Below are 24957 nucleotides of genomic sequence, written 5' to 3'. Positions count from 1 at the left end.
ACATAAACCAAACATAATTAAAATCAACATAATAATCTGTTCTGCACATCAGCCAGTCTCACTCTCATACTCATACTCAAGAGCCAGTAAGTCTACAGATTCAGAGCCACTCTGGGGAGACAGACACCTGTCACACCGCTACATCTCCATTTATAGTATTGCAGATTAAAGTTTAAGCTGCACTAATAGATGTTTTGGTATTAAAATAGGGTCAAATGAGTATGTGTAATGCAACAGGATTGCACAGATAATTATAATGTGACTGCAGTTCCCCTCAACTCTACAGAATTACAACATCTTTCAGCTTATTGTTTTGCTTTTAAGGCATATTTGCTTTTATCAAACTCTTTTCCAGGAGCTGTTTAAACAGCTCATAACACACTGTACACTGAAAGTTAGCAACTAGCTGGTGAACACAGTGGAACATTTATTATCTTGCGACCCAGACATTCCTCTCAGGAGTTAGTGTAGACAAAATCAAAGATAAAATTAGAGTTAATAATGACTATTGGACATTGCGTCCAATAGTCTGCGTCTACTGGATTAGTAAGCAACTGTATACTATCACGTGATCCATATCACCATAAAAGATGATGATATGTAAGTGTCTACTGATGCAGGTTTGAATAGAAGATAAATAATTCTCAAGTTATACCAACAGTATTTCGCTACCTAGTATTTGATTGATTTACAAAGATGTTGGAAGATGTTGGAGAAAAATTGAATTGAATTTCAAGTGTGCATTTTCAAAGCGTATTCAATGTTACTATACTTGCTTGAGCAACCTGTATTATTAGCGATATTCTTGCCCATTGCACTGCCCTTTTACTGAATGTATTTCATTAGCAACTAATAGAAAGTGCTTGGAGTAAAAAAAATACAGAATTATTCAGTATTTTACACACTTAACTGATCCCCAGAAATCTAATAGAGATCTTAAACAGATCCAGATTAAGGTGAATACCAGGCTAACTGTAGTTCTGTGAGCCTTGCTCCAGCCTCCCACTCTTGGTGTGTTTTGTCTGGGTCAGACTGACCTCCTGGTGGCTGACGTTGAAGGGCTCCTTGCCCCACTGCCGATGCAGCTCCAGGATGGCAATGAGGTCCCCGATGGCAGTGATGATGGGGAGGCACAGGACAGAGTGAACATGGATCCCTGAGTCCTGCCCTGTGCCGTCGGGGAAGCGCTCGTCCTGCAACACACAGACCAATGAAGGTCATTATCACATGAAGTGCAAATAAGTTTAGCAAAGGAGGTCAGTGTAACTGAAGTTGAAGATTCAAAGTATTTTTTATAATTATGGTTTTTTTTTAGCTTGAAGGTGCTGAGTACAACGAAACCAAGTGGTGATGAGAAAGGATCATTAAAGGGAACATATAACATTACATCACAGCTATGCAGTGAAATGTTAAGAATCCTATGATGAGAAAATCCGTGCTGGTTGCAGGAAATCAGGCTCACCCCCATGATGTCCTCTACTAGCAGTGTTTTGTGAGTCTTGGCAACATGAGCGGCAACGGTTGTCCCAAATGCGATGGGGCCAGAGGGGATGAGGCTTGGAGGACCATCCTTGGCCCCCGTTGGAGTGAACATACATAAACTCTAATGAGAAGCATAGACAAGAACAGAGAGGGAAACAGAAATGGCGAGAAAAGAAAAGATGTAAATGATATGACCACAACTGCAACAGTGTACAAAATGTATTCACTAAATGTCCTCTGCACTTACATTGTTGCATTCTCCCAAGAAATAAAGTGCAAATCCATCAGCTTTTGTTGCTGTAGCAATGAGAGACACACAGGTCGGGTTAGACAGTCCATTAATAACTGACATTAGCTGTTAGTGTGTTAAGTTCTATAATATAGATGTGTCCAACAATAAATGCCAGGTATACCTGAGAGTAAAAGCGTATTAGGGACAGAACAGCCCAGGTACATTCTAATAACGATCTATTAGCAATGTCCCACATAACGACAAGGGCACTCTGACCGAGTGCTTTGCCTGCCATCCAGTTCATCTCATTCCCAGTCCTCTTTCCAGTCCCATTTCATACTGATATGTAGGTCATGTTATCATACAATGCGACAACAGGGAGACTGGAGGAGCATCAGTGAACAAGCCGATGATCAAGAAGTTAATAAGTAGTGTGGTTTGGGTGAAATTAATCCTTTACACTCTAATGTATTTATAAAATGCAACATATCAGATTTTGTGACTTTGAACTAAAATGTTAGGAAACTGAATCATATAAACTATTAAACATCCTAATTATCATTTATAAAGACTGTCTTAATTGAATAAAATAATGATATTTTGATTGTATGATTAACATTTCACTATTGAGTTTTTATTCATAATTTTCAATGGAGCAGAATAGGGGTGGGGTTCACCACAGTTGGCAATTCAGTTAGTGTCAGAGAAATACATTCAATGTCAGAAAAGTACACACAATTGACTTTATATTGACAAAACTTGTGTTACATTGAGTGTTTGATTCCAGTCTCATAAGGGGGGATGTTTGACGTCCCCATTGTGACGTGAACTAAAGCTGAGAGGATCAACGAGCTGGATCATGTCTACTTCTACCTGTTTTGATGATGTTGCACAACTCATAGAGCAGGAGTTTGTTGTCTCCTCCAGTGTCCAGGCGCTGCTCCATGTAGCTGTTGAGTTCGTACACCACACCCTGCATATTTGTGTCCTGGTACTGCTGGACACAAGACACACAAGAATTGCAACTCCACAGCTTTGCAAAAACACTGAGATTGAAATTCAGCAGGACGTACGAAACAGGAACACATGAAAACAGCCTGCAATCTGTACTGCACCCAGTCTAATGTTACTGCAGCATCTAGCCACTAACTCAAATGGGAATATATATATTTTTTTTGAATGAAAGAGGATCATCTTCTTGCCATTCACAAAGACAGAGCCATTCATCACAACATTAGCCACCACCCCACCCTTACACTCCGCTTTACTGCTGCATTCTAGCCCAGGGATCCCCCCCGCAGTCCCGAGAGGAGGCCACCGGAGCCCCACGGCTCTTATTAAAGCCCTGGCAAGCTCTGCTGCTCAGCCTCAGCTTAAAAGTGTGGTTACGTAAGAGGCAGACCTCCTGCCTTGTACCGGGCCAGAGAGCCGTCTATTTCTGCGCCTGCAGAGAGGGTGAGAGCAGGACGGCAGAGAGAGTGGCGTACTAGAAAGCCTCCCCCCACGGGACGCCTTCTATCCTCCCACATCCTGTTTGCACAGACGTATGGATGACGCACTGAGGGGTTGAGTGGCCCTCATTTTTCTTTCTCCCTGTGTGCAAAGTTCCTCCTACCCAGCTCCAAGGCCCTGCTGTGGGCACTGACACCTGGCCACTATGGGGCATGATGGTGTGAAGGTGACAAAGGTGTGAACATACACTTCCTGCCCCTGCCTCACACATGACGCATGTACAATGCAGCAAATATTCATGTTGTTCCCCATTATTCTTGTTAATCATCTATTTGATGCTGACCTGAAAGCTCACAGAGTGTGGCCTTTAACTCGTATGTTAATATCACAAGCATCACTTGTTCACTTCATTTGCCTTGTCGTACAAATATGTGCACTTAAAATGAAAATAAAACCTACCCTGCTGACTTCTTTAGGTGATGTGTCATCTGTAAAGAGAAAACATTTAACAATGTTAAAATACAGCTTGAAATACCTTTCTATAAATCAAAACATTAATACAAAAGCAATAAAATCCATCTTGCAGTTTTTAATATACTCAGGAATTTTGCCACTAGCTTACTTGGTCTTGTATGATCAGTAGCTTATGTTGGCCAATGTGAGCATACTTTTGAAATTATTAATTTGCAACCTAACTGAGTCTGTTTGTAGACCTGAGGACTCTTCTACCTGTTTTACACTTCCTTCCTATGTTCATTTACAATTAATTATCACTTGTGGCCACAGTAGCTGTTTGGCAAAACACATTGCATAGTTTTAGTTATGGTAAGTGAATAGGATTAAATTTAAGTGTGGTTTGTGTTATTAAGCTGGTGGAGAACTGGAGAAGGAAGTGAGTTGCTGTCTGTGAAAACTCTCTCCATTCTCACAGCCCCATCCAATGTGCCATTGAGCAAAATACTTCATTAAATGGTAGACGCCAAGTGTAACTATGCAAATTCAAAGGCAGGCATTGCTGAAAAAGGGCATGCATGGACAAGCAACATTGTCTGCATTAAAAAGCTGAAAAGCAACTCAGAAATCTGACCCGCCTGTTTGAAAGTTGGCTGAATACTCTGCACAAAGGCACACCAGCAAAAGAGCAAAACCATATGTTGTCCTCCCAACAGTAGTCAGGTAAATGGTAAATGAGCAAATACATAACAGAAGATAGAAGTATATATAGTATTAATATACATTTTGTATAAATTATGGATAAATACTTTATCAGCCTTTGATGCAGGGACACATTTGTTTAAATAATGTTCCTTTTTAAACAGAATTAAGAGTTATTAATCTAACTTGACAAGTGTAACATTTGTGGCCTCGAGTGCAAATTCCTGGTGTGATTTCGGGCTGTTGGAGAGACAGTAGACATATGACTATTATCTTTGGACACTGAAGTATGTGATAATAATGAAAGCCTCAGCCAATCCCAACAGTTTCTGGACTTATAGTCTGGGAGTGCTACTTTGGGATGAAAATAAAACCATTCACACAAGCAGTTCTTCATTACACACGGGGTCAACAGCACACAAGAACAGTAACTGCTCTGATCTCTTTGGTAACGCTCCATGTGATCAAACCATGCAAAAAGCAGAGCAGTCTTTTAGAAACATCCACTGAAGTGCTGACTCGAGCTGGCCCTCTGTTGAAACCAACCAACTAAGATGTGAAGGAAGAAATTACAGCCAGCTACATTGTTTGTTGTTTTAAACATTCCTCCACTATGCTATGAGTTTCCTAACTTAGCCATGAGAGCTATTTTAGAGTGAACCCCCGGCCGGCCATGACGTCAGTCAGAGGACAGAGAGCTGCACTTGAAAAGACTTCAAACCCCTTTGAAAAAAAGGAGAAATACAGAGAGAACCTTATTTTCAATGACTTGATTAGGCCAAAAATATATTCCTACATGAACCCCTTTGAAGGTGACATTTTTACAAATACATCAGGACTGTTAGAGACCTGTTAGAGGTAGTAGTCTACATGTTCTATATACCAGAGAGCAGCAGTCATTGACTTGATTGCTAAAAAATGAGAGAAAACAACCTAATCATACTCAACCCTTAATTCGATACATGAACTGAATGCTCATGTAACAGGAGCCACATTCAGAGAATATGAAAAACTGATAATTACAGTTGCTGCATTTTGCTCACTTTAATTGCTTGAAACTTGATGCGTTCACAGTATGATGTAATGTGGTATATGATGTGTACATGGCGTAGTATGTATGGTGCATATATCATGTTCAATGATATGTGAGATAGAGCGCTGTGTAAATAAACCTGATTTGGATATAAAGATGAAAAGACCTACCAGGAAATTTACTTGTCACTCCTTTTACCAGATCATTTAATTTAAAGTATTCGATATGTACAGCGTCTTTGTTTCTGTGGTCTGTTTGAGAGCAACATGTACAGATGCCTTGGTAACTGAAAATGTTGAGCAGTATTAAACCATTTTTCCCTCCTCTGTGACCCGAACTCTCAGCTCTCAGACTCTCCAAAACCAAATGCAAGCAGACTAAAACACAAACACCCAGGTTGAAGGGGTGATGCACCTGCAGAAATGGCAAATATATAACATGCTGTTACTATAAAATTACAGAGATGTAGTCCTTGTTGGGGTGACATGATGTTGAACCTAGTATGTTGTAGCGTGTTGATATAGGCTGCCATATTAAGGTTGTTGCTTCTTCTCACCAACACATCATTGCCACTTAACATTACTGCAAGGTGTTGCAGTGACAATGACTTCAGCAACACTGATACGGTACATCATATCAGTAATTTAGTATGGCCATGATAAGATCATATAATGACACCTTAAAAATAACTTCTGTTCTGCTCCAAAACCAGTCTGATGCAATGCATAAGAGTGGAGCAAAATCCATTGCACTGAACATTGATTTTTTTCCCCCGTTTTATATGTTATTTTTCCAAAGATCCTATATTAGACAAATATTATTAGCAATATTTCAATCATATCAGCCAGTCCTACATAAGAGCCTTCCCATTCCCAGAGGTGTTCTAGGGTGTGTGGGTCCCTCCTGGAGGACTGATTCGCCAGCCACTGTTTGTGGTGTTGAAGGTACAATTACAGTCTGGCAAACCACCTCTGCAGGCATCTCATGTGTAGCAGTCCCATTGGAACCACAGGGTGAGCACTGAGCACTGTGTACACACATTGAAAACGTCTAAGGAGCCAAAAAGTAACAGGAAGCGTTCGCACTTGAAGGCTATATACCCTTTCAGGTGAGATACAGAATCTTCCTGTGCCTTGGAATCACAGAAATACAAAAGCAAATGCGCTTTAGAACTGTTGCGCTGTGCTGGTTGCCTGGTTGGACAAGTTCCAGCAGTTTCTTTTAAGAAAGCATGCAGGGCCGCTCACACATTCAGCAGGTGCAGGTCCAGCATGGCTCTCTCGGTTTTTCCTAGAAACCAGAAAATGGCTTGAATACACACTGTATGTTTGGCTATGCTCTTGTTTCTTGCTGAAAAAAAGTGGTTGAAAAAATGTGTGGACTGTACCGTTTTTTACGGCCAACACATATAACATAAAATAAACTCCAAATATATAAAACTGACAATTAGTCCGTCCAGTTTGCAACAATAACATCTTAGTTTCATCAGGTGTAAGTTTACCTTAACGATACAGTTGCCCCTGGGGCCGAGAGGAAATGTATCTGTACAGGTGTGTGTGTGTGTGTGTGTGTGTGTGTGTGTGTGTGTGTGTGTGTGTGTGTGTGTGTGTGTGTGTCTGTGTGTTTTATCACCATACGATGTGGTCAGCCATCAGCACAGGGACACACACCAGCAGCCTGTTCTAATGCCATCCCATATTTTCAGGAACCTACTGCTGCTTTTAGTAAACACAGGAGGACAGGGCCGACATGTTCTTAGAAAATATACTGCCGGCACAATAAGCAGTGAACACTAAACACTAGTGTCCTGAAAGCAGCAGAGGCCTCTTCTTGTAACTTTATCACTCCATTGAAATTGTTCCTGACCGGAACAGTCTAAATGTTTGTCAGGTGTGCACGCTGAGATGTGCATCTTTAAGTGGACATGTATCAGTTGTAAATATGTGCTACTCTGCCTTGTAAACCAATGCTTAGTGGGTAAGGCTCCTTCGAAGATATTGATGATAAGGTCAGCACATACTCTAACTCTCTAACTCTAACTAACGATTCTGTATGTCCTGATTCTGTTTAGTGCCTTCAATCATACATTACATTTCAGGAATAGCAACTTTAACATATTTGTTAACAGAGGGAGAGGGGCTGCATGGTGACTGAATTTAATCCAAAAACACTGATGTTTTATTGCATACTATGTAGGTTACATTTGTGGTACTTTGGTTGTACTCGAATAATTTGCACATATTGATTTTAGGGTGTGTGATATAATAAGGGATATTTGTGCAGTAGACAAAAAACAAACAGTTAAAGGAACCCCATCAGTTGTTAAGGGTTGACCCAATACACTCATCAGAGTCTGCAACAAGGAGTCAAGCAGACACCGTTTATATATCCAGGATAATCCAGGACAAAAAACTTAAATTTATATTGCCATAAAGAATTTTCTTAACATTTTTATACTCCGTCATCTCTTAGCAAATTGCTTTCAATCAAAGCAAAATCATTCTGACACAGTTTCCTTTGCAAATTGCTTTGTACAAAATTCAATTTGTATAATTGTCTGATGATAATTAAATCATAGATTATTTGAAAACATTCACTTGTTGCTCACAGTAGATTTGGGGTATTTACTGCTTCCCAAGGTGTGGAGTATTATCTGCTACACCACTGTGGTGCTTGATATGGTTGTAAGTAAAAACAATCATATACTATTGTCACCTTGATAAATACCTGATCATTTAATAAATCCATACATTTATTTCATAAATCAATTTTCAAAAAAACTGTGCAAAAAAGAAATATTACAATTTGGACAATTGATGATTAATCTGATTAATTAAAATTTGTGGCATAATCGTGAAGTCTTATAAAACTGTCTGTCTGAGGTTTTTTGGAAACCACATTTCTATTGCCCCCAAACACTCACATGCACTAAAAGCACAAGTAGCTGGCCCGGCTGTGTCAACAAAGCACACAGAAGCTCGGATGAAAACACCCAAAGAGGGAGAGCAACTTCATTCTCTGCTCAGGAAAAAATTACTTCACTGTTTGATGAGACTTGGTAAGAAATGACTTGGCACTGGGGAAAAATCCCTCAGTCAGCTGGGTCTGATGTGCACGCTACTCGATGGGCACTTTATTGATCCACCGCCACAGATACACAGCTGCCCACAGGACGGTCAGCCAGCAGTGATCAACGGTCAAAATGTAGACCGAGTAGCCGTATGCATCAATCTGCCCCATGGAGGACGTGCAGCTGCCAAAAACAGCTGTTAACCTACAGTCCTCCACTTGTTTTTAACTTTTTATGTTAATCTGTATGCAGATCTCTCTTTAAACAGAGAGCTCAATGGGACTTCCTGTTTGAGAACAGGTAGTTGTTGTATAATTGTGACAATTATCAACAACTTTGAGAAAGATATCTTAGGCAAACAATTTGGTAAATGTTATTCAACCCAGTATTTTTAACATCTTCCACTGAGGGCTTTGCAGGCGGCCCCATTCTCCCTCCTGATCTAAAGCCCTCCAGGTGAGACAGCTCTTATCACAGTGGCGGGGTGTGAGGTTCTGCTACACAAGCACATCTTTGTCTGCTTGCGACTGCCGTCCAAACATATCTGAGAAACAGCATCAGCTGCCTAACAGCCAGGCGTAGCTCTTGCCCTCCGGAGCCCGGGCCTGAAAGGCCAGAGACTCACACATACTTCTTCCAACAACCTTCTCCATTTCCAATAAGACAGGGGCTCCGACATGTTAGGGATATTCAGCTTTTAAATTATGTTCTCATCATGAATACTGACGGATGGGTGCTGAACTGAAATGTTTGATGTTGATTAATCACCTACACGATTTATCAACCAAACATGCCAGATTTAGTCTGTTTGCAGCCTCTCAAATGTGATTATGTGCTACTTTCCCTGTTTCATATATTTAAAAAAAGGACTTGAATATCTTAAATATTTAGGATGTTTGGACTAAACAAGTCATGCTGAGCTCTGGAAACATGAAATGCTTATTTTTTATAATTTTAAATAACATCAAATGATTACCCCAAAAATAATGAACAAATAAATGTAAACATTGGTCAACTGCAGTCCTAGTTTAGATATATCACTTTTTTTTTTATACTGCTTCTGAACTACTCCTCGAAGAAATGAGGAGATATCTGATGAGAACATGAATTTAAACATAATGTAAAAACTGGACGGAAGGAAAAATTTGCTTTGTGCATTGTTAGAATTATAGAAACAATTACAGACTGCAGACTTTATCTAGCCTTCATTCACAACTTTGCATTAGCAGACATTTCAGTGCTGAGAAGCCTTTCACATTCTGTCTGACAGACAGAGAACATATACGCTGTGTGTCCATGTGTTTGTGTGTATGTGAGTGCATTGGAAAGAGTAGTAGGTTTGGGATTTATTAATTACCCCATGACAGCATGAGGTGTGAAGTAAACATTACTAGTAGGACATTGGTCAAGAGAGGTGTGATAGTCAAACGACATCAGAAGGGATTCTGGGGAATCGTGTTCAGTAAAGACTGCTACAAGAGCGATCTGCTCTGAAACACCAGCATCTGCCTTGAAAGCCAAATCTTGAGTCATAAGTACAACTGTATGAAGCAATAGAGTAAAAAACAATAAGACAAAAAGACAACCGAACGTCCCAAGAAAATTGTGATTTAGCTATTATTACACGGCACATTTGTATTTGTACCACAAGTGTGCAAATGTTTTTCTGAAATCACAGTATATAACACAGGCTTTGCACAAACACTAACTCACACACACTCGCTTCTATGTGTACAAACAAACTGATTTATGTCATCCAATGTAGCCCATCACATGATAAGTGAGAACGGGACAGGCTGCAGGGACTGCTTCCAGGAAGCAGTGGTTATCTCAGTGACGATCACATGATGACAGGTCCTTCTGCTGCTGCTGCTGCAGCACAAATAAAGAATATAAGATCAATCTGATCTCTAAAAATGGTCACTGCGAAAATCCATCCAACGAAATCCATTTTTAGAATAAATTAGGTACTTTTACCAGCACAAATAGATACAGAGGAGAGGCCCAGCTTCTTTAAAACAAGCAGAGAAATGTGTCAAAGAAATCTAAAAGTCATATTATAGCCATATTATCAACACAGTGACGATTCAGCCCGTGTGATGAACCAGAAATTAAACAGTGTTTGTTGCCATGTGAGTGGTTATAGCCACTGAGAGGCTCCAGAGCGGTGCCTAAGTGTCCGCTAATAGAGGAAGTGGACTTGTGGAGTGATATTACTAATGCGATGTTAAGATCAACCCAGAGAAAGACATGCAACATAATCAGAGAGCTGTCAGGCTGATTGCTGATGTTTTAACTCAGTCTGGTCGCTTCTCGTACCGCTGAGGAGCCCAACTGCACGGAGCTGAATATTGTTACTGCATTTTGTTAAGTAATCCATCAACTTGGTTAAGACCCCTCAAACGGATGATGAAAGTGATACTAATTCTGCACACTGTTAACCTTGACTTTTGTTCAAGTCATTTCTAGTAACAAAACGGTTCATATGGTACTTTAAATAGTTGAGCCTTCGAAACTGGAGTTATTAAGGGCAAGCAAGAGCTGAACTTTACCTTTGCATTGAGCAGATTTAGTTTTATGACAGTTTTACGATAACTGAAAATGGCTGAAAAAACACAGAGACGTAAGCCAAAAGTATTTTGCATGTCTGCGCTGCAAGGAAGTTTTGTGAATCTGCGATTTGCTTTGAATGGGCTTCACCTGATCAGACCTAAACTACATGGATGAAATGAGCTCCTAGTTGACACCGGCAAGGCTGATTAACATGAGGGCCCCAATTTTGTACCTGTCAACCTGAACACACACACGTACACACACACTGTATACAGGAAACTGTTTCAAATGCATGCTCAGACTTGAGAAATCATTGTCTCTGCATGGCAGCACTGAACACAACTGTCTGTGGACATTGTGTAAAAAAGAAGCTCCAAAATGTGACAAATCCGTCCTCCGCCAGTTTCCCGCTTCACTTCATCTCATCCACACCCTAAGCCAGCGCAACCCCCCACCACCACCACTACCACCACCACCATCCCTACCCCTCCCCTGGGCCCCCTTCAGCTGGCTGCATGTCTCTGGAGGTCGCCTCTGACGTCAGCAGCTCGACTGGGCAGAGTGCCAGCGCTGTGGGCCCTTGATGGATGCAGACGGTCTGAGTAACAGTCCACTGTGTGTGTGGAGCGCACGGAACAAACTCAACTCGGCCCGCTCAAACATATCTAATGACCCGTAAACACCCGAAAGGCCCGTTCCCGCTGCCTTTCTTCTGTCTATCACACACACTGACGATTAAAGGAGACACATGTGAAGATCAGTGATTTGTACTGCAAATGGCCAGGGTAATAGATACAATCTGCAGAAGCACACTCTGGTTATTCCTGGGTTTTTATGAAAAAAAAAAGGTTTTAGGTTTTTTAGAGCAAGAAAAGCAAATGACTGACGTGGCTGCAGCCAGTGTTTGTGGTTGACTAGTCGGGACCTTATATGAGATTATTTAGCTAAAAAGTATAAACATTTAACCAAAGCAAAATATCACAGAAATTACTTTGCTTCAAGATCCTGGAATCCGCTGATCCAATCATTATGTCACAGCGATCCAGAGAGCTGCAGAGTGTGTGTGTTTCCATGTTTGTCCCTGCTGTGTGTGTGTGTGTGTGTGTGTGTGTGTGTGTGTGTGTGTGTGTGTGTGTGTGTGTGTGTGTGTGTGTGTGTGTGTGTGTGTGTGTGTGTGTGTGTGTGTGTGTGTGTGTGTGTGTGGTACTGGGTATATACCTGCAGGCCTGCTGCTGGTCTTCCTCTTTAGCCATCTGTCCAACGTCTCTGCGCTCACACTCTCCAACACAAAGTCATCCAGCATCTGCGGGTGCAGCGAGAGATAGGCCTTCACTTTCTCATCTGTCAAGCCTGAGAAGCACAGAAATAAAAACTTATTTTAGCTCACGCACAACATCGCTTTATTTATGACTTAGCAAAGAGTAAAAATGAATAATTCTGGGCGATGTTGCACAAAATAATGAAAAATGCTAGAAAACAGTGAAGGAGAGAAAACATAAGATAAAAGAGGATGGAAACGTCATATGACACGCTGCCAAAGGGCCACAGTGTTCCAGACAGTCCCCCAAACAAAGGCACAGACTAGAAAACAGCCGAAGGTCATCTCTTTCTCTTTACTGTGAGGTGAGAGAGGCAGCAGCAGCGCCTATGTTCCAGCTAAAGCTGTCAGATAGCCGAGCTAGCTCGCTTATGTTTACTGTAAAGCTGTTTCTCCAGGGATAGGAGTCCCGAAACAGAGGCAGCAGGATAAAGGAGGACTCGATTGTGCTTAATAGGCAATTAGGTTCTTGAGAGCTCGCTAAGTGCTGCTGTTTACTGTCTTTGTTGTCAAAAAAGCCATTTGCCAGACCATCATTGAGGGAAAGTTGTTTTTAATACACCCGCTGGCGTCTGAGAGGCCGTTGTGATGCACTAGGAAACCATCATGTATGCAAATGTAGTGTGCATCAGAAACAGAGACTTCTGTCTAAATTCAGCAGTAAAACGTCATCACATCATGAGACCGAGTACTCAATGCTGACATGAAATGCAACCAAATTTAATAATTACTGGTTAAAACAAATCCTACGGCCAAGTTAAATTTACATTTTATGGCATGGCGCACAGCTATTTTATCTGTTAGCATGTAAGGGTAGAAAGCGGGCCATTGTATTCAGACGTTTCGTTTCCTCACTAAATCGTTTATCAGCAGCATCTGTGTAGCCTCGCTTCAAGTATGATGCACAGAAGGACACACAGCTGGAAGGCAGGTGTTCTCAGACACACAAACATACATACACACTGCATGAACATATTACTAAGTGGTGTGGGTTTGTCAAAAATCCTGTATGATATCATATTAATTAATAGCTGCAGGTAACTCTTTAATGTCATTACAAAGTGTTTAAAACTTGCACTTGAGGAATAGCAATTAATTTAATTTAATTTTAGAAACAAAGAGCTCCTGACTCTGGTAAACAGTCCAAGCAGCCACCTACGACCTTCGATCTATTCGCCCTGAACAAATAATTTGATCTTCAGCTACGATGGATCATCTGCTCAGTGTGCGAGAGTGTGTGTGTAGGTCGAGCAGGCCTGTGGTTGCATGCAAATAAGGCAAACAGAGGTGGGGGTAAGTTTGAGGGGTGGAGGACGCTGCGGTCTGACGCTGTCCAGACACAAGACACAGATCTTCAGGAACGGAACGCCTCACGAGACTCCTGGCCAGCTCTGACGCACATCGGCAGAAAATGGCTTAATAAATCAGAGAAAGTTAAGGGGGGGTGGGTGGAGCTGCAAGGGACAGAGAGACACACAGAGAGGATTAAAATGGAACGCTGCAAAATACCCTCACAACTTTGTCCTACTTGAAACAAAGAAGGCACTGTGATTAGTGACACTACAAAAAAAAAAAAAAAAAAAAAAAAACAAGGAGGCTGTATCAATTCATGAATACAGGTTTTGTGTTGGAAATTATTTAGCTATCATATGTGTGCACATGAACAGAAATAGTCAAATGTCCTATTTCCATGGGGCAAAAATAAATGGCAGTGCTTAGCATTTTACAGTGGGCATATAAATGGTTGCTAAAATGGTGTTCTGGGTACAATCCCTGTGCTTAAAATTACTAGCCTTAACCAAAGATAGAGCAAACCATGGCTGTCTAGAACAGCCACTGTTTATTTCTGACCCCTAACTCAACCCTTAACTTTTGCTTCGGCAGATGGACTTATAAAACGTACAAGAGTATGGATTGAAAGTGTGACCAAATTTTTGTTTATACTAGCATCATAGGAGAAGGTAAAAACAAATCAGTATAAGGCTTATAATTAGGTAAAGGTTAAGGCTGGCCATATTCATTACTTTCGTTACGGTCAAGAAATCACGTTCTGTAAAATGACCAAAACCAACAATGTGTTAGAAATTTTTCAACTTCCACAAAGCGTCTGTGGCTGTCACCTCCAAGCCCATTTGTCCCTAGTGAAGACATAGATCTAAAAACAGGGTACAAATAAATCCTTAAATTAAAACAGCTGGGCATTGTAGTATTTATAAAATATTATTCAAAGTAAATAGTGTTGAGAACTATATTCAGCTGCAGATTAATACATTTTTGGTGCTCTAATGATTATTTCAGGAAACAAAACAGTTGGTTGGTTTTGGTCCTTTCACTGTACTGGACGTTAAGAGAAATATAGACTATCACCAGACATATCCTATTAAACTATGTTATGATGATTTAATGTAATACAATATCATGACGGAAGCTGGTCCACATGACAGGAAAGCCTTCAAGGGGTCGACTTCCTCTCAGGCAAATGTAAGAGCACTGATGAAATTATGGCACTTTTTTCTGAACATTCTTCCTACTTTCTGTCGACCTTACAGACGTTCGCCGCGATTCCTTCCTAAGTCTGTTGAGCCACAGCTCAACCTAATGTCACCGCAGTGACACTCAGAGCTGTGGGATATGCGTCAGTGTCCTGGGCCTGTGACAACGATGGCTAAGCAAAGGTGCAGCCAGATCTGTCCCACATGCTGTGGTCCAGAATGGTTTACCCCACTGGGAACCACATGTGCTCTCTCAATCAGGAGGGAGAGCCTGCTGTGGTTGAAGCAAACGCCTGGTTACTGGTTTGACCAGTTTTTTTTTTCTTTTACCTCCGTAAAAATTTCCTTCCCATTGGGGCCAACTCTTCTGAAGACAATGGCGTCATCATAATAAAATAACACAATGTCTGACACCTCAAACATTAACAAATAAAAATGTACCAAAAAAAGCCAAATCCTCCTCTTCCAATGATTACAAGATCTAATTGTCTGTAGGAGTGGCAAAGACTGCGGCCCCATCCAATGGTCACAAGATAAATCTCTGTGGTTGTAAGATTATTGACGAGCTAGGTAACAAAGCTTTGCATTACAAATTTGTATTCATAATTTAGACTTTTCTCAATTATTTTTTGTGAAATATTGGGCCTCGAACTTTCATTTTTTTTTAATATTCAGTCTTTGATAGCTGTCAGATAAATGTAGTGGAGTACAAGTATACCATGAAAAAAAGAAATATTTATGTATAGAAGAAGTTCTTTAAAATTGTACTTAAATACAGTGCTTAAGTACTTCTCAACTCGGTAATTAAATGAGTTTGAGTCTAAATCAAGGGGCTCATTTTGACAAAAATATAGGCGGGAAGCAGCTTGTCGTGCAGCATGTTTGTGAGCGGCTGAAGCCCAGTTAGCAGAGATTTTGGTGCCTGACTCAGACTTGGACTTCCTGTGTTAAAACTGAAGCCTGGGTTCATGTTCAGTGAGGTATTGTTGCATAACACTTATCTTGACTGCAGCACACCACACCCTGGGACTGGGAAGGGAAGGCCTAACCAGTCTCAGTCTGTCTGGCTCTCTGCGCTCTCACATCAAAGTTTCAGTACGACACAACTCCTGATTGACGGGGAATACGTTTACAGACAGCCTGGGCTGGGAACCTTCATTGTGTGTAGCAACAGATTTTGGAATTAATATGGAATTTCAGGCATCTGGCTTGGTCTGAAATGTGCTTTCAATAAATATTCTTTCATGCTTTATAAGTATACGTAGCAACTTTTAAGTATTGAGATGAACATCGGTTTGAAACCTGATGCTGATGAGTCAGTTTTGGTGAGATATCATATGAGTCACTAAAATAAAACAGGTGAACAATTATCATTGACATACAGGAAGGAAAGCCCCTGGGTATTTCTAATCTCTCTACAGGAAGCTCATGAAAGAATAGGAAAAGAAACACCAGTGAAGGCCTCATTTCTCTCTCTGTATTCACAAATCTGTCCTTATTCTACAATTTACATTACGTTTGATTCAAGCCTCCACAACACTTCAGTCTTCATCTGAGGGCAGACGAACAGAGATAGTGGTTGCGCTGGAAGCCTTCAGCTGCAGATCAACTACCTCTTTCTCTTTTTCTTTCGTTTTCTAATTTAAAATCTGAATGTCTGAGATGAGAGAGAACTCTTCCACACATCACAAGGTATGCTTTGTAAATCCCATAAGGATTTCACAGTAATTCAGGTTCATCAGTTCATGAGTTACTCTTTGAAGTTATGATGATGGATGATAACATTTTTTTGTCTACAGTCAGACAAAACTCTTTCCAAACTAGAAAGATGCACTCAGTATAGTGCAGATCTTCGCCAGGTGTGTCTGCAACGACCACTGCTGTGTGATTCAATGAATACAACTGACAATTGGCTCACTGCAGGTCTAGACACCAATAAGCTCTAAGGCCCAAGTCGTAAAACACACTTCATTCAAACTCAAAATGTATGCAGGCGATTGCCTCAAAGTTCTCATATGAAACACGTCATAAGGTTTTGCCAAAAACAAAATTAAAATCACCAAGATGTCTGCCCGTTTAGCAGAAGCTGAGTTGCATAGAGATACAGCAGTGAAAGTACTGGTAGTTCTGTTGGCTGTTAGCGGCCACAAGAGCTCCTTGAGGATGCAGTCATAACTGGCCACCAAAAATATTATGCAGTTTACTGCAACAGAATGCCAAATTGGCCGCGGACAGACACAGAGGTAAATAAAATGGTGAGTTTAATGTGTGAGTGTAGAAATGATTAAATTTAAGGTAAAAAATGGCAGAAAAAGCTTGTTGGGGGCAATATGCACTTTGGGGAAAAAGGCTGTTTAACAAAGCTTTACAGCTAACAGAAAATTGATTAGGGAGTTGAAAGGAAAGTGGTTACTGTAGTTGAGAGTGAGGTAGGACATAATTTGACCGGGGTTATTTGGGTTAACAGTATTTTATGTATATTTGCTTTTTCTTGGGGTGAAATATTGCAAGATTTAGACAAAAGTGAAGTGTAAAGTTGCAAATTCCTTGAGGGACTGCATGTTTTCATTAAAACAATAAACTCACATATGCAGATAAAGGGTCATTTAAGGAGCTCCTTAAAACAACGGCCAGCTCCACCCGATCTCCATCACTCATCTGTATTTCCCTCCCATGAAGCAGTTGGCCATCTGTGTGACAGAGCCTGAATAGAAGTGAACGTGTGTCTTCAGCGCTCCTGTCAAACAATGTCGGGCGGCAATGTCAACAGCAGAGGCCGACCCGGGCAGTGCTGATGTTTAGTGAGCAAGATGTTACTCCTCTGCAACACATTGATGAAAAATGCACATGAGAGAAAAAGGGAAAAGACCACTTCTCTTGAAGCGCACTCCTCCTGGCAGAGAGTCAAGGGCAAGCTGCCAAGGTACTACTTTTCACTTTCCTGACATGAGGCTGAGGCAGGAAAGGGGAGGGAGGGGAGGGGGTGTGCGTGCGTCAGCAGGTCCGCTTGGGACTCCCTTGCCAGGAGGTGGGAAGAGCATGTGGTTCTTATCTTATCTCTGGGAGGGCTGGAGCACAGCGTCCAACACTGACATTCAGTGAGCGGCAAAGAGGAAAAAAGACTGAAGATGAAAAACGCTTTGACTCCTCTGCCACTGCATCAACTCATTTATTCATTGAGCCTGTGCCACTGAACCTGGGGATGTGTGTGTGCAAATGCAGGTGGACACACACGCCCCACATTCCACAGCAGCCAAGGGTGAAGTGACTGGTGCGGCTCAATCAATAGTCAGCCGGTGAAAAGGTGTCAAATTAAAATGCTTTTTCCCCACGGACTTTAACTGCAGTCCGATCACCTCCAGAGACACGCCTCCGTGTGGTGAAAACAAACACCGCTGCACAAACATGCACACCTCCAGAGAGACAGAGAGGTGAGTTCCATGGAAATGTAATTTGCATTATTTCCATTACCATGGTACAGTTCATTAGATGTAAAGGGTAACGGCTAGAAATGGCAAACTGAGATGTAGATACGGCATGTCCCTTGATCCACAGCCTAATGGTGTGGTCACAGGGGAGCAGTGGCACTCCAGCTGCAGTTATATTACATTACATGACATTACATTACAGACACATATAGACACATAGCAGGTCAACCTCCACCTCCAACTCACGTTATTACCCCAAAAAGTTTCTTGTGCATTCCCTGAAAGACAGCCAGAGGCAGTAGATCACACAGCCTACGACAGCGAGCCTCAAAAACTAAAGCTGCAGTTGCTGCCTAGGAGTTCACATGTCACCCGAACTGGCGGTTTGATGTAGCGCTGCCTATGCACCCCCCACCCCCCAGAGCCACATCAGTAATCAGGGGGGTCATGTTCCCCGCTGCACATCTGGACTGACACTGAACTCTGCAGCCGCTCTGCAGAGGGGGCCAATAGGGACCCCGGTAATGAGAACCACAGATTTGTGCGTCTTCTCCAGCGCCCTGTTCTTTTATGAGCCTTGACACAAGGACAAGTTGTAAAGAAATCTACACGGATGTGGCCTTTTCCCATCCCCTCAGATACCAAACCCACAGCAAGCTGACGAGGGGTCAACGGACGCCTTGAGGAGAATGTCATCTGTCTCACTGCTTAGATCGTGCACTGTGCCCTGGCACTGATCCAGTCCTGCACAGATCTTGATATAAAATAAGGGTTCAAACTGCATAACAAGCCAATTTTCTTTGGCTTTAATTTCCTGAGAGTTTAAACACTGAAGACAAATCACAAAGAGACTATTTGGCATGTGCTCAGACCGGTCTGGAATTATTTAGCCATTCAAATTTCAATCATGCTTTAATTTTCATATTTATTCATATCAAGCACTGTATGTATTTATATATTCACTGACTGTGCTGAGACGAGTCTCCGCTGTGAGAGAAGGGCAGGAAATGTCCAGCGTAAGGACTTCCTGTCTGACAATACAGCCTTCTTAACAGAGTTAAGCAATTCGTCGACAACCAATTTGGTTTGAAAATGCCTGAGAGATCACATTAGGGCTGACCCAGACTGACCTCTGAATCTGACTGCACAAATATCCACAAACAATGCACACAAACATGCACACCCTTGTATATTTTACCGCAATGTGAGGCTACAAACAGATATTTATAATATTCCAGAACTAACTCACTGCTGAGAATCACATGAGCAACCAGAAAGTGAATGAGCCAACACGTTGTCTTTAACCAGTTCCATTTCAGAAAGGACAAACAATGATAGATAAACATGCCAGCAGTTGCCATGAAATAAAAAAAGAACATTTTACCACTAAAAGCCTTTGTAAACAGTGCTATAAAAACAAAAATATATATGCGTTTATGTGTTTTCTGTGAAAGTCAAAGAGCCTTAGATAAATTACAATTTCAAAAATGATTCCCTGATCCCAAACCAGTCACAGGGAAACATGCAATGAGAAGGCAAATAGTGTGTCAAATTAATCCTACATTTAATCTAGATTATTGACAGCTGTACGATATAACATTACAGCATAAATGTGAGCTATGACACTCACATATAATGACAATTGCAACAAAAGTGGAAGCAATCAGTCAATGATTAATTTTGTCTCCGGTTAATGTATTAGTGAACAATTTGTTTATAGTGTTAGAAAATAGTACAAGACATTTGAATATAAAATAAGATAATCCTTTGTTAGTCCCACGGAGTACACATTTGCAATTTGCACATTTAGTCAGCAGCAACTACAGTTGTTTAGTTAATTCAAAAAGTGTGAAGCTTTGTGTTATCTGGAATTCTTGTCCTTTTTTGGTCAGTATGAGGGCGGGATACCTACAAACTGTACCTCAATAATACATTCCATGACTGCAGTTGACTGCTATGTGTGTATTTTGGCATCACACAGTATCCCAGGCCCCAAACTGCTAACTGGTTATTACGGGGTTGCCACTAAAGGTCACTCGAGGTGCCACTTAAACAACTGGAACCACTGACAGTGTTATTCATGTGGCACACACACAGTGTAAGTTACAATCACAGAAACATATAAATGACAATAACTCCCAACATAGAAGTTCCCACAGCAATATTGCAAAGATAAAAAAAACAGATAAAATGGCAAAATATGAAACAAGGCCTGTAAATTCATCACTGAGTGGCACAGGCATTAAGGTAAAATATATATTATATAGCTGAAAATTACAAATTTGTTCACTAAACTTTTTGCTAATTATTTCTTATGTGGCACCAATTTCTCAATATATTCTGTAATTTTTAATTGAAACAAGCTGTTTCGGACAATAATAAATTATCTAAAAAAACAGCTTACTTAAAATCCATAATGACAAAACATTTATCACAGTTATGTAATGGCAAACCTATATAATGAATGTAACATGAACATACACAATTAATAGTATTGCAATAATAATAATAACACACATATTTGTTATTATAGTTGTAAAACATAAAATAATTTCTGTAAGAATATGAACAATGAAACATAGCCTTGAACTCATATTTCTACAGGAATATTTTGAATAAAAAATGTCTTTGGGAGTGGGCCAAACAGCATTTACACAGTCTATCCTCACTCCGGCGCTTCGCTGTGTGATGTCTCCTTGCAGCACTGCTGACTGTCCCCTCCTCGGTGGAGCGGAGCAGCTCATATCCGAGATGGGATTCATAAACCCGCTCTTTTTTTATTTATTTAAAAAAAACCTTAAACGACACACGCTACATTTCCCGAATTGCAGTCCTGTCTCAAATGAAGTCCCCACCCATCTAAATCCGCTATCAATCTGTCATTCATAAAGTTGGGGAGACACATGGACAAATAACGAACGCTCTGCAAGATTGTTACTGACAATCAAAATCTGTTTATATTTCGTTTGAATTTCAGTCTGGTTGTTGTTTATACTCTTTAACAGTGTTAGTCAAAAAAAAAAAAAAAAAAAAAAATACCTACTTGCACCCAGGAAACAGTCCGTTAACCTTCTGAAACAGCTTGTTGAAGACGGACCATCTTCCATGTCGGATTGTGAGCGCAGGAGGAGAGAGGAGCCACGGAGAAAAGTGCGCCTCTGCAGCTGCAACTTGGTGCGTCTCGGCAAAAACCAAAACTATTCCAGTACGCGTTGGTCTGATGTTCGTCCTCAATGCTTCAGGCTGTGCACGGTTTTGGAAGGGCTAGAAGAGCAGTGTGTGCTGCCCCCCCTCCACCAGCGCTATGACCCAGCACCGCTGGCCGAGGTGTAGCTACAGTCGGCCCGCCTCCTCGGCGTGGTGGCTCCGCTGTGGATGTGCAGCAGCAGACTGGGGGAGCGGAGACGACGACGCATAGACACAGAGAGGGACGGGAGTAAAAACACACACACACACACACACACACACACACACACACACACACACACACACACACACACACACACACACACACACACACACACACACACACACACACACACACACACACACACACACACACACACACACACACACACACACACACACACACACACACACACACACACACACACGGAGAGAGGGAAAGACAGGAGCGCGCCAGTGTCAAGTCTTCCACCACTATTTAGCACGACTTCCGCTTTAGTTTTCAAAGTAAAAGCCAAACGCTGCATGATGATTGTGTAAGGTGTCCTGTAAGGAATACACTGCAATGAACGTAATGACGTTTTGTCAAGAATTGGGTCAGACAATACTTTTCAGGATTGTCGTTTACACAGACGTGCAGTTTTGATGCATATGGATTAATTGGCTTTTAACGACATTGATTTAAAATATTTTGCTTACTGCAAACATTCACAAATACCACGACAGAGCGCTTTAAAATGTGTGTCATCGTCTAAAAAACACCTTTATAAATTGTTCAAATATTACATTCATCCATTAAGCTTTTTTTCTATTTCTATTTCTATTCTAACGGTTATTTGGAAAGGTAAATCGTCTTGGTTTCCGGTGTTTTTGCATACTTGACGTTTCTGAGACGAGCACTGTTGACGCTGGTGAGCTGCTGTTCCCGTTCCTGAATGTGGCTGCGCAAAGGGGCAGAGCCATATAACCCCAAAGCTCTCCAGAGACACACTGCTGTTTCCTGATCCACGGCTCAAAGACGAGACGCCAACGACAACCTCCACATTTACAGCATGGCAGGGCAAATTAATGGAGTGTCTACTCTCGCATACAATAATTGCAAAAAGGTCCAGCCCAGTGTTTAAGCATCTTGCTGTCGTACGGACGTGCCATTTAGCCATGCACTGAATTCCTTCCAGGTGCAGACCCTGACCCCTGACCTCCTCAGAGAATTAAAGACAGGAATCAATCTGCAGAGTTAGATTATTCAAATTTTATGAAGGGCTTGTGTACAATAAGCATTCAGAAGAGTCCATCTTATACAGCAGTCAAACGTGATCTTTCTGGATAAACATTTATGTGATAAAAAATACATTTAATAAACAGTTGAATACACTTTCATTATGGTGCAGCAAAAAGTAAAGCACGTAAAGAAAATACAAAGAATGTGTGTATGTGTGAGATTGAGCGAGCAAGCAGGGACAGTCTGAAGTGTAGTCTCTAAACATTGAACATTTGTGTCTTTTTCTTTGTGAGATTTTACATAAGAGTATTTTGTCTCAAGTAAATAAGATTTGTCTTTCTGCCTTTTTCTGAGTCACTGTTGATATTTCAGCTTCTGACTTCAAATATCTGCAGAGACTTGCATTTACTAAAGGAATGTATTCAATTGATTTATTTCACCAGGCGTACATTTACATAAATTACAATTGTAAATATTGCCTTGTATTGCCACAATGAAATAAATCAATGTAGTTCATTCCTTTAGCGGTGCATAAACCTGTACAGCAAAAACTGCACATCTGCAGTGCAATTTAATATTTGGACTGCAGTTATAATCAAATAATATCCAATCCCATAAAGATAATGATAAAAATAACCTAATTAATCAAATTCAGGTCAACCAGATGATACATTCTTCACTGACTGGAGACAATCTGGAGAAAAACAATAGAAACTGACTATACAGATATACAATTATAAGAATGCTGAACAATGATTTGGTTTATACAATCAGAATAAGAAGCTGTTTATTGCCAAGGGCTTTAAACATACAAGGAATTTGGCTAGGGGATTTAATGGTGCATAACAAAACAAAGTTAAGATTAGAAAATTGCACGATGATAAAATTTCCCCAATGCAACCTGTTTTTCTTTTGTTATTTTCAGATTCAAGTGTTAGTCAGAGGATTTCCTGTACCACTTTGAGCTGTCTCTGACGTCTTTAAGGCCACACTTAGTTCCTGTTAACTGTACAGTTTCTGCTTTAAAGCTAACCAAGCAATGCATCACCACCAATCTTTGTATTTCCGCTATTAACATCCAGGAACTCATTTCGTGCCATAAATTGCATCACTACACATTATTTACAGCATACATAAGAATCTTAGATCTGATCAAATGTAAAAAACATAACTTGATATCAACACGGGGTATGATTCCTGTTTAAATCTATAAATAAATAGAAATCAGTGTGAATAGTTCAAGTGAGGATCCCACATCAAGTTCCTAATGAAATGAGCTCCCTATCTCTGCAACCTTTGTAGATGTGTGCTTGTGTTATCAGTGCTCACACTGCACATCAACTGCTCTGAGTCGGCAACATGATACAGCATACAGTGTGCCAGACTCCCTCACGGCCGCAGCATATACTGATCATATCAGGAGAGAGAGAGGGAGAGGGAGAGGGAGAGAGAGAGAGAGAGAGAGAGGGAGCTGTTGCGGTTGCGTCAGCATGCGTGCTATCAATCACTGGCATTCATACACTCTCGAGCAGCTGGTCCATTCAGAGGTAGAACATAATGGATTCTCTCCAATTTCAGCCCGATGAGAAAAGCCCTTAAAGTGAGGGATGCATCTTACAGTGACACATCAGTTTATTTCACATGTAGGATGCTGCCTTTTGATTATTTGAAGTGTAATAGTAATGCAATACAGCATGCATCTGTTCATGTGAAATACTAATCTAAAATATTTTCTGATGCCCAGGAATTTGGGTTGTCAAATGAAGGTAGCGCCGAAGGGAAAGCCAAATAAATTCAGCCATTTAGGTGAAATAAAACCATTAACATGCAGCAAATTGTCACCCTTTTATTTGAGGATAGATACACATCCTCTAGATTCTGATCTGAAAATGTACATACATTTTAAGCCCTTTTGTTCTACTAAATTTAATGATATTTTACTCTAATTAATAATTAAACTAATAGAGGAGATTGTAAAATTGTTGTCAAATGTTACACATACAAAAAAACATGAGAAGCTCTGAGTTAAAGAAGCTCAGAGAGCTCTGTAAGCTCCCTCAGGGCTCACCTCTGTGCGTCCTCTCTGCACTTCAAGTAGCTTATGCACGGGAATTTAGATCTAAGACAAATGCTTCAAAACATTCCCAGCAAAGTACATGACTGGGAGTTTATGAGCTTATGTGGGACAGTTACGAGTGAATAACTTATAGGGAAATGCGGTAGATCACAAGGGACGACACAAATATGTTTGTGTCCCACCGGTGAACCCTTCTGATCCACGGCTCTCCGAAGTGGGAGAGCAACCGCTGTAAAGTGTGAATGATTATTACATAA

General features: G+C 40.9%; 1 protein-coding gene across 2 annotated transcripts in view; it reads right to left on the bottom strand.

The window, feature by feature from the left end:
- pde10a (phosphodiesterase 10A) overlaps nucleotides 1-21635 on the bottom strand; it is a 33791-nt gene extending 12156 nt beyond the window's left edge. Inside the window, exons 1-7 of one of the 2 annotated variants that reach the window (XM_054599992.1) lie at nucleotides 21259-21635; nucleotides 12196-12327; nucleotides 3626-3654; nucleotides 2588-2708; nucleotides 1730-1779; nucleotides 1463-1603; nucleotides 1038-1193 (exon numbers count right to left, since the gene is read on the bottom strand). In XM_054599992.1, coding sequence (XP_054455967.1) covers nucleotides 1038-1193; nucleotides 1463-1603; nucleotides 1730-1779; nucleotides 2588-2708; nucleotides 3626-3654; nucleotides 12196-12327; nucleotides 21259-21322 — 693 coding nt within the window. In that variant the 5' untranslated portion in view covers nucleotides 21323-21635. The remainder of the gene's footprint in view (nucleotides 1-1037; nucleotides 1194-1462; nucleotides 1604-1729; nucleotides 1780-2587; nucleotides 2709-3625; nucleotides 3655-12195; nucleotides 12328-21258) is intronic. The other variant, XM_054599993.1, reaches the window with a different exon arrangement.
- Nucleotides 21636-24957: the final 3322 nt, after the last annotated feature.

This window comes from Anoplopoma fimbria, chromosome 6, assembly GCF_027596085.1.
Source record: "Anoplopoma fimbria isolate UVic2021 breed Golden Eagle Sablefish chromosome 6, Afim_UVic_2022, whole genome shotgun sequence".
NCBI lineage: Eukaryota > Metazoa > Chordata > Actinopteri > Perciformes > Anoplopomatidae > Anoplopoma > Anoplopoma fimbria.
Note: the sequence above shows the minus strand (reverse complement) of the source record. Positions and strands in the feature narration are given on the sequence as shown.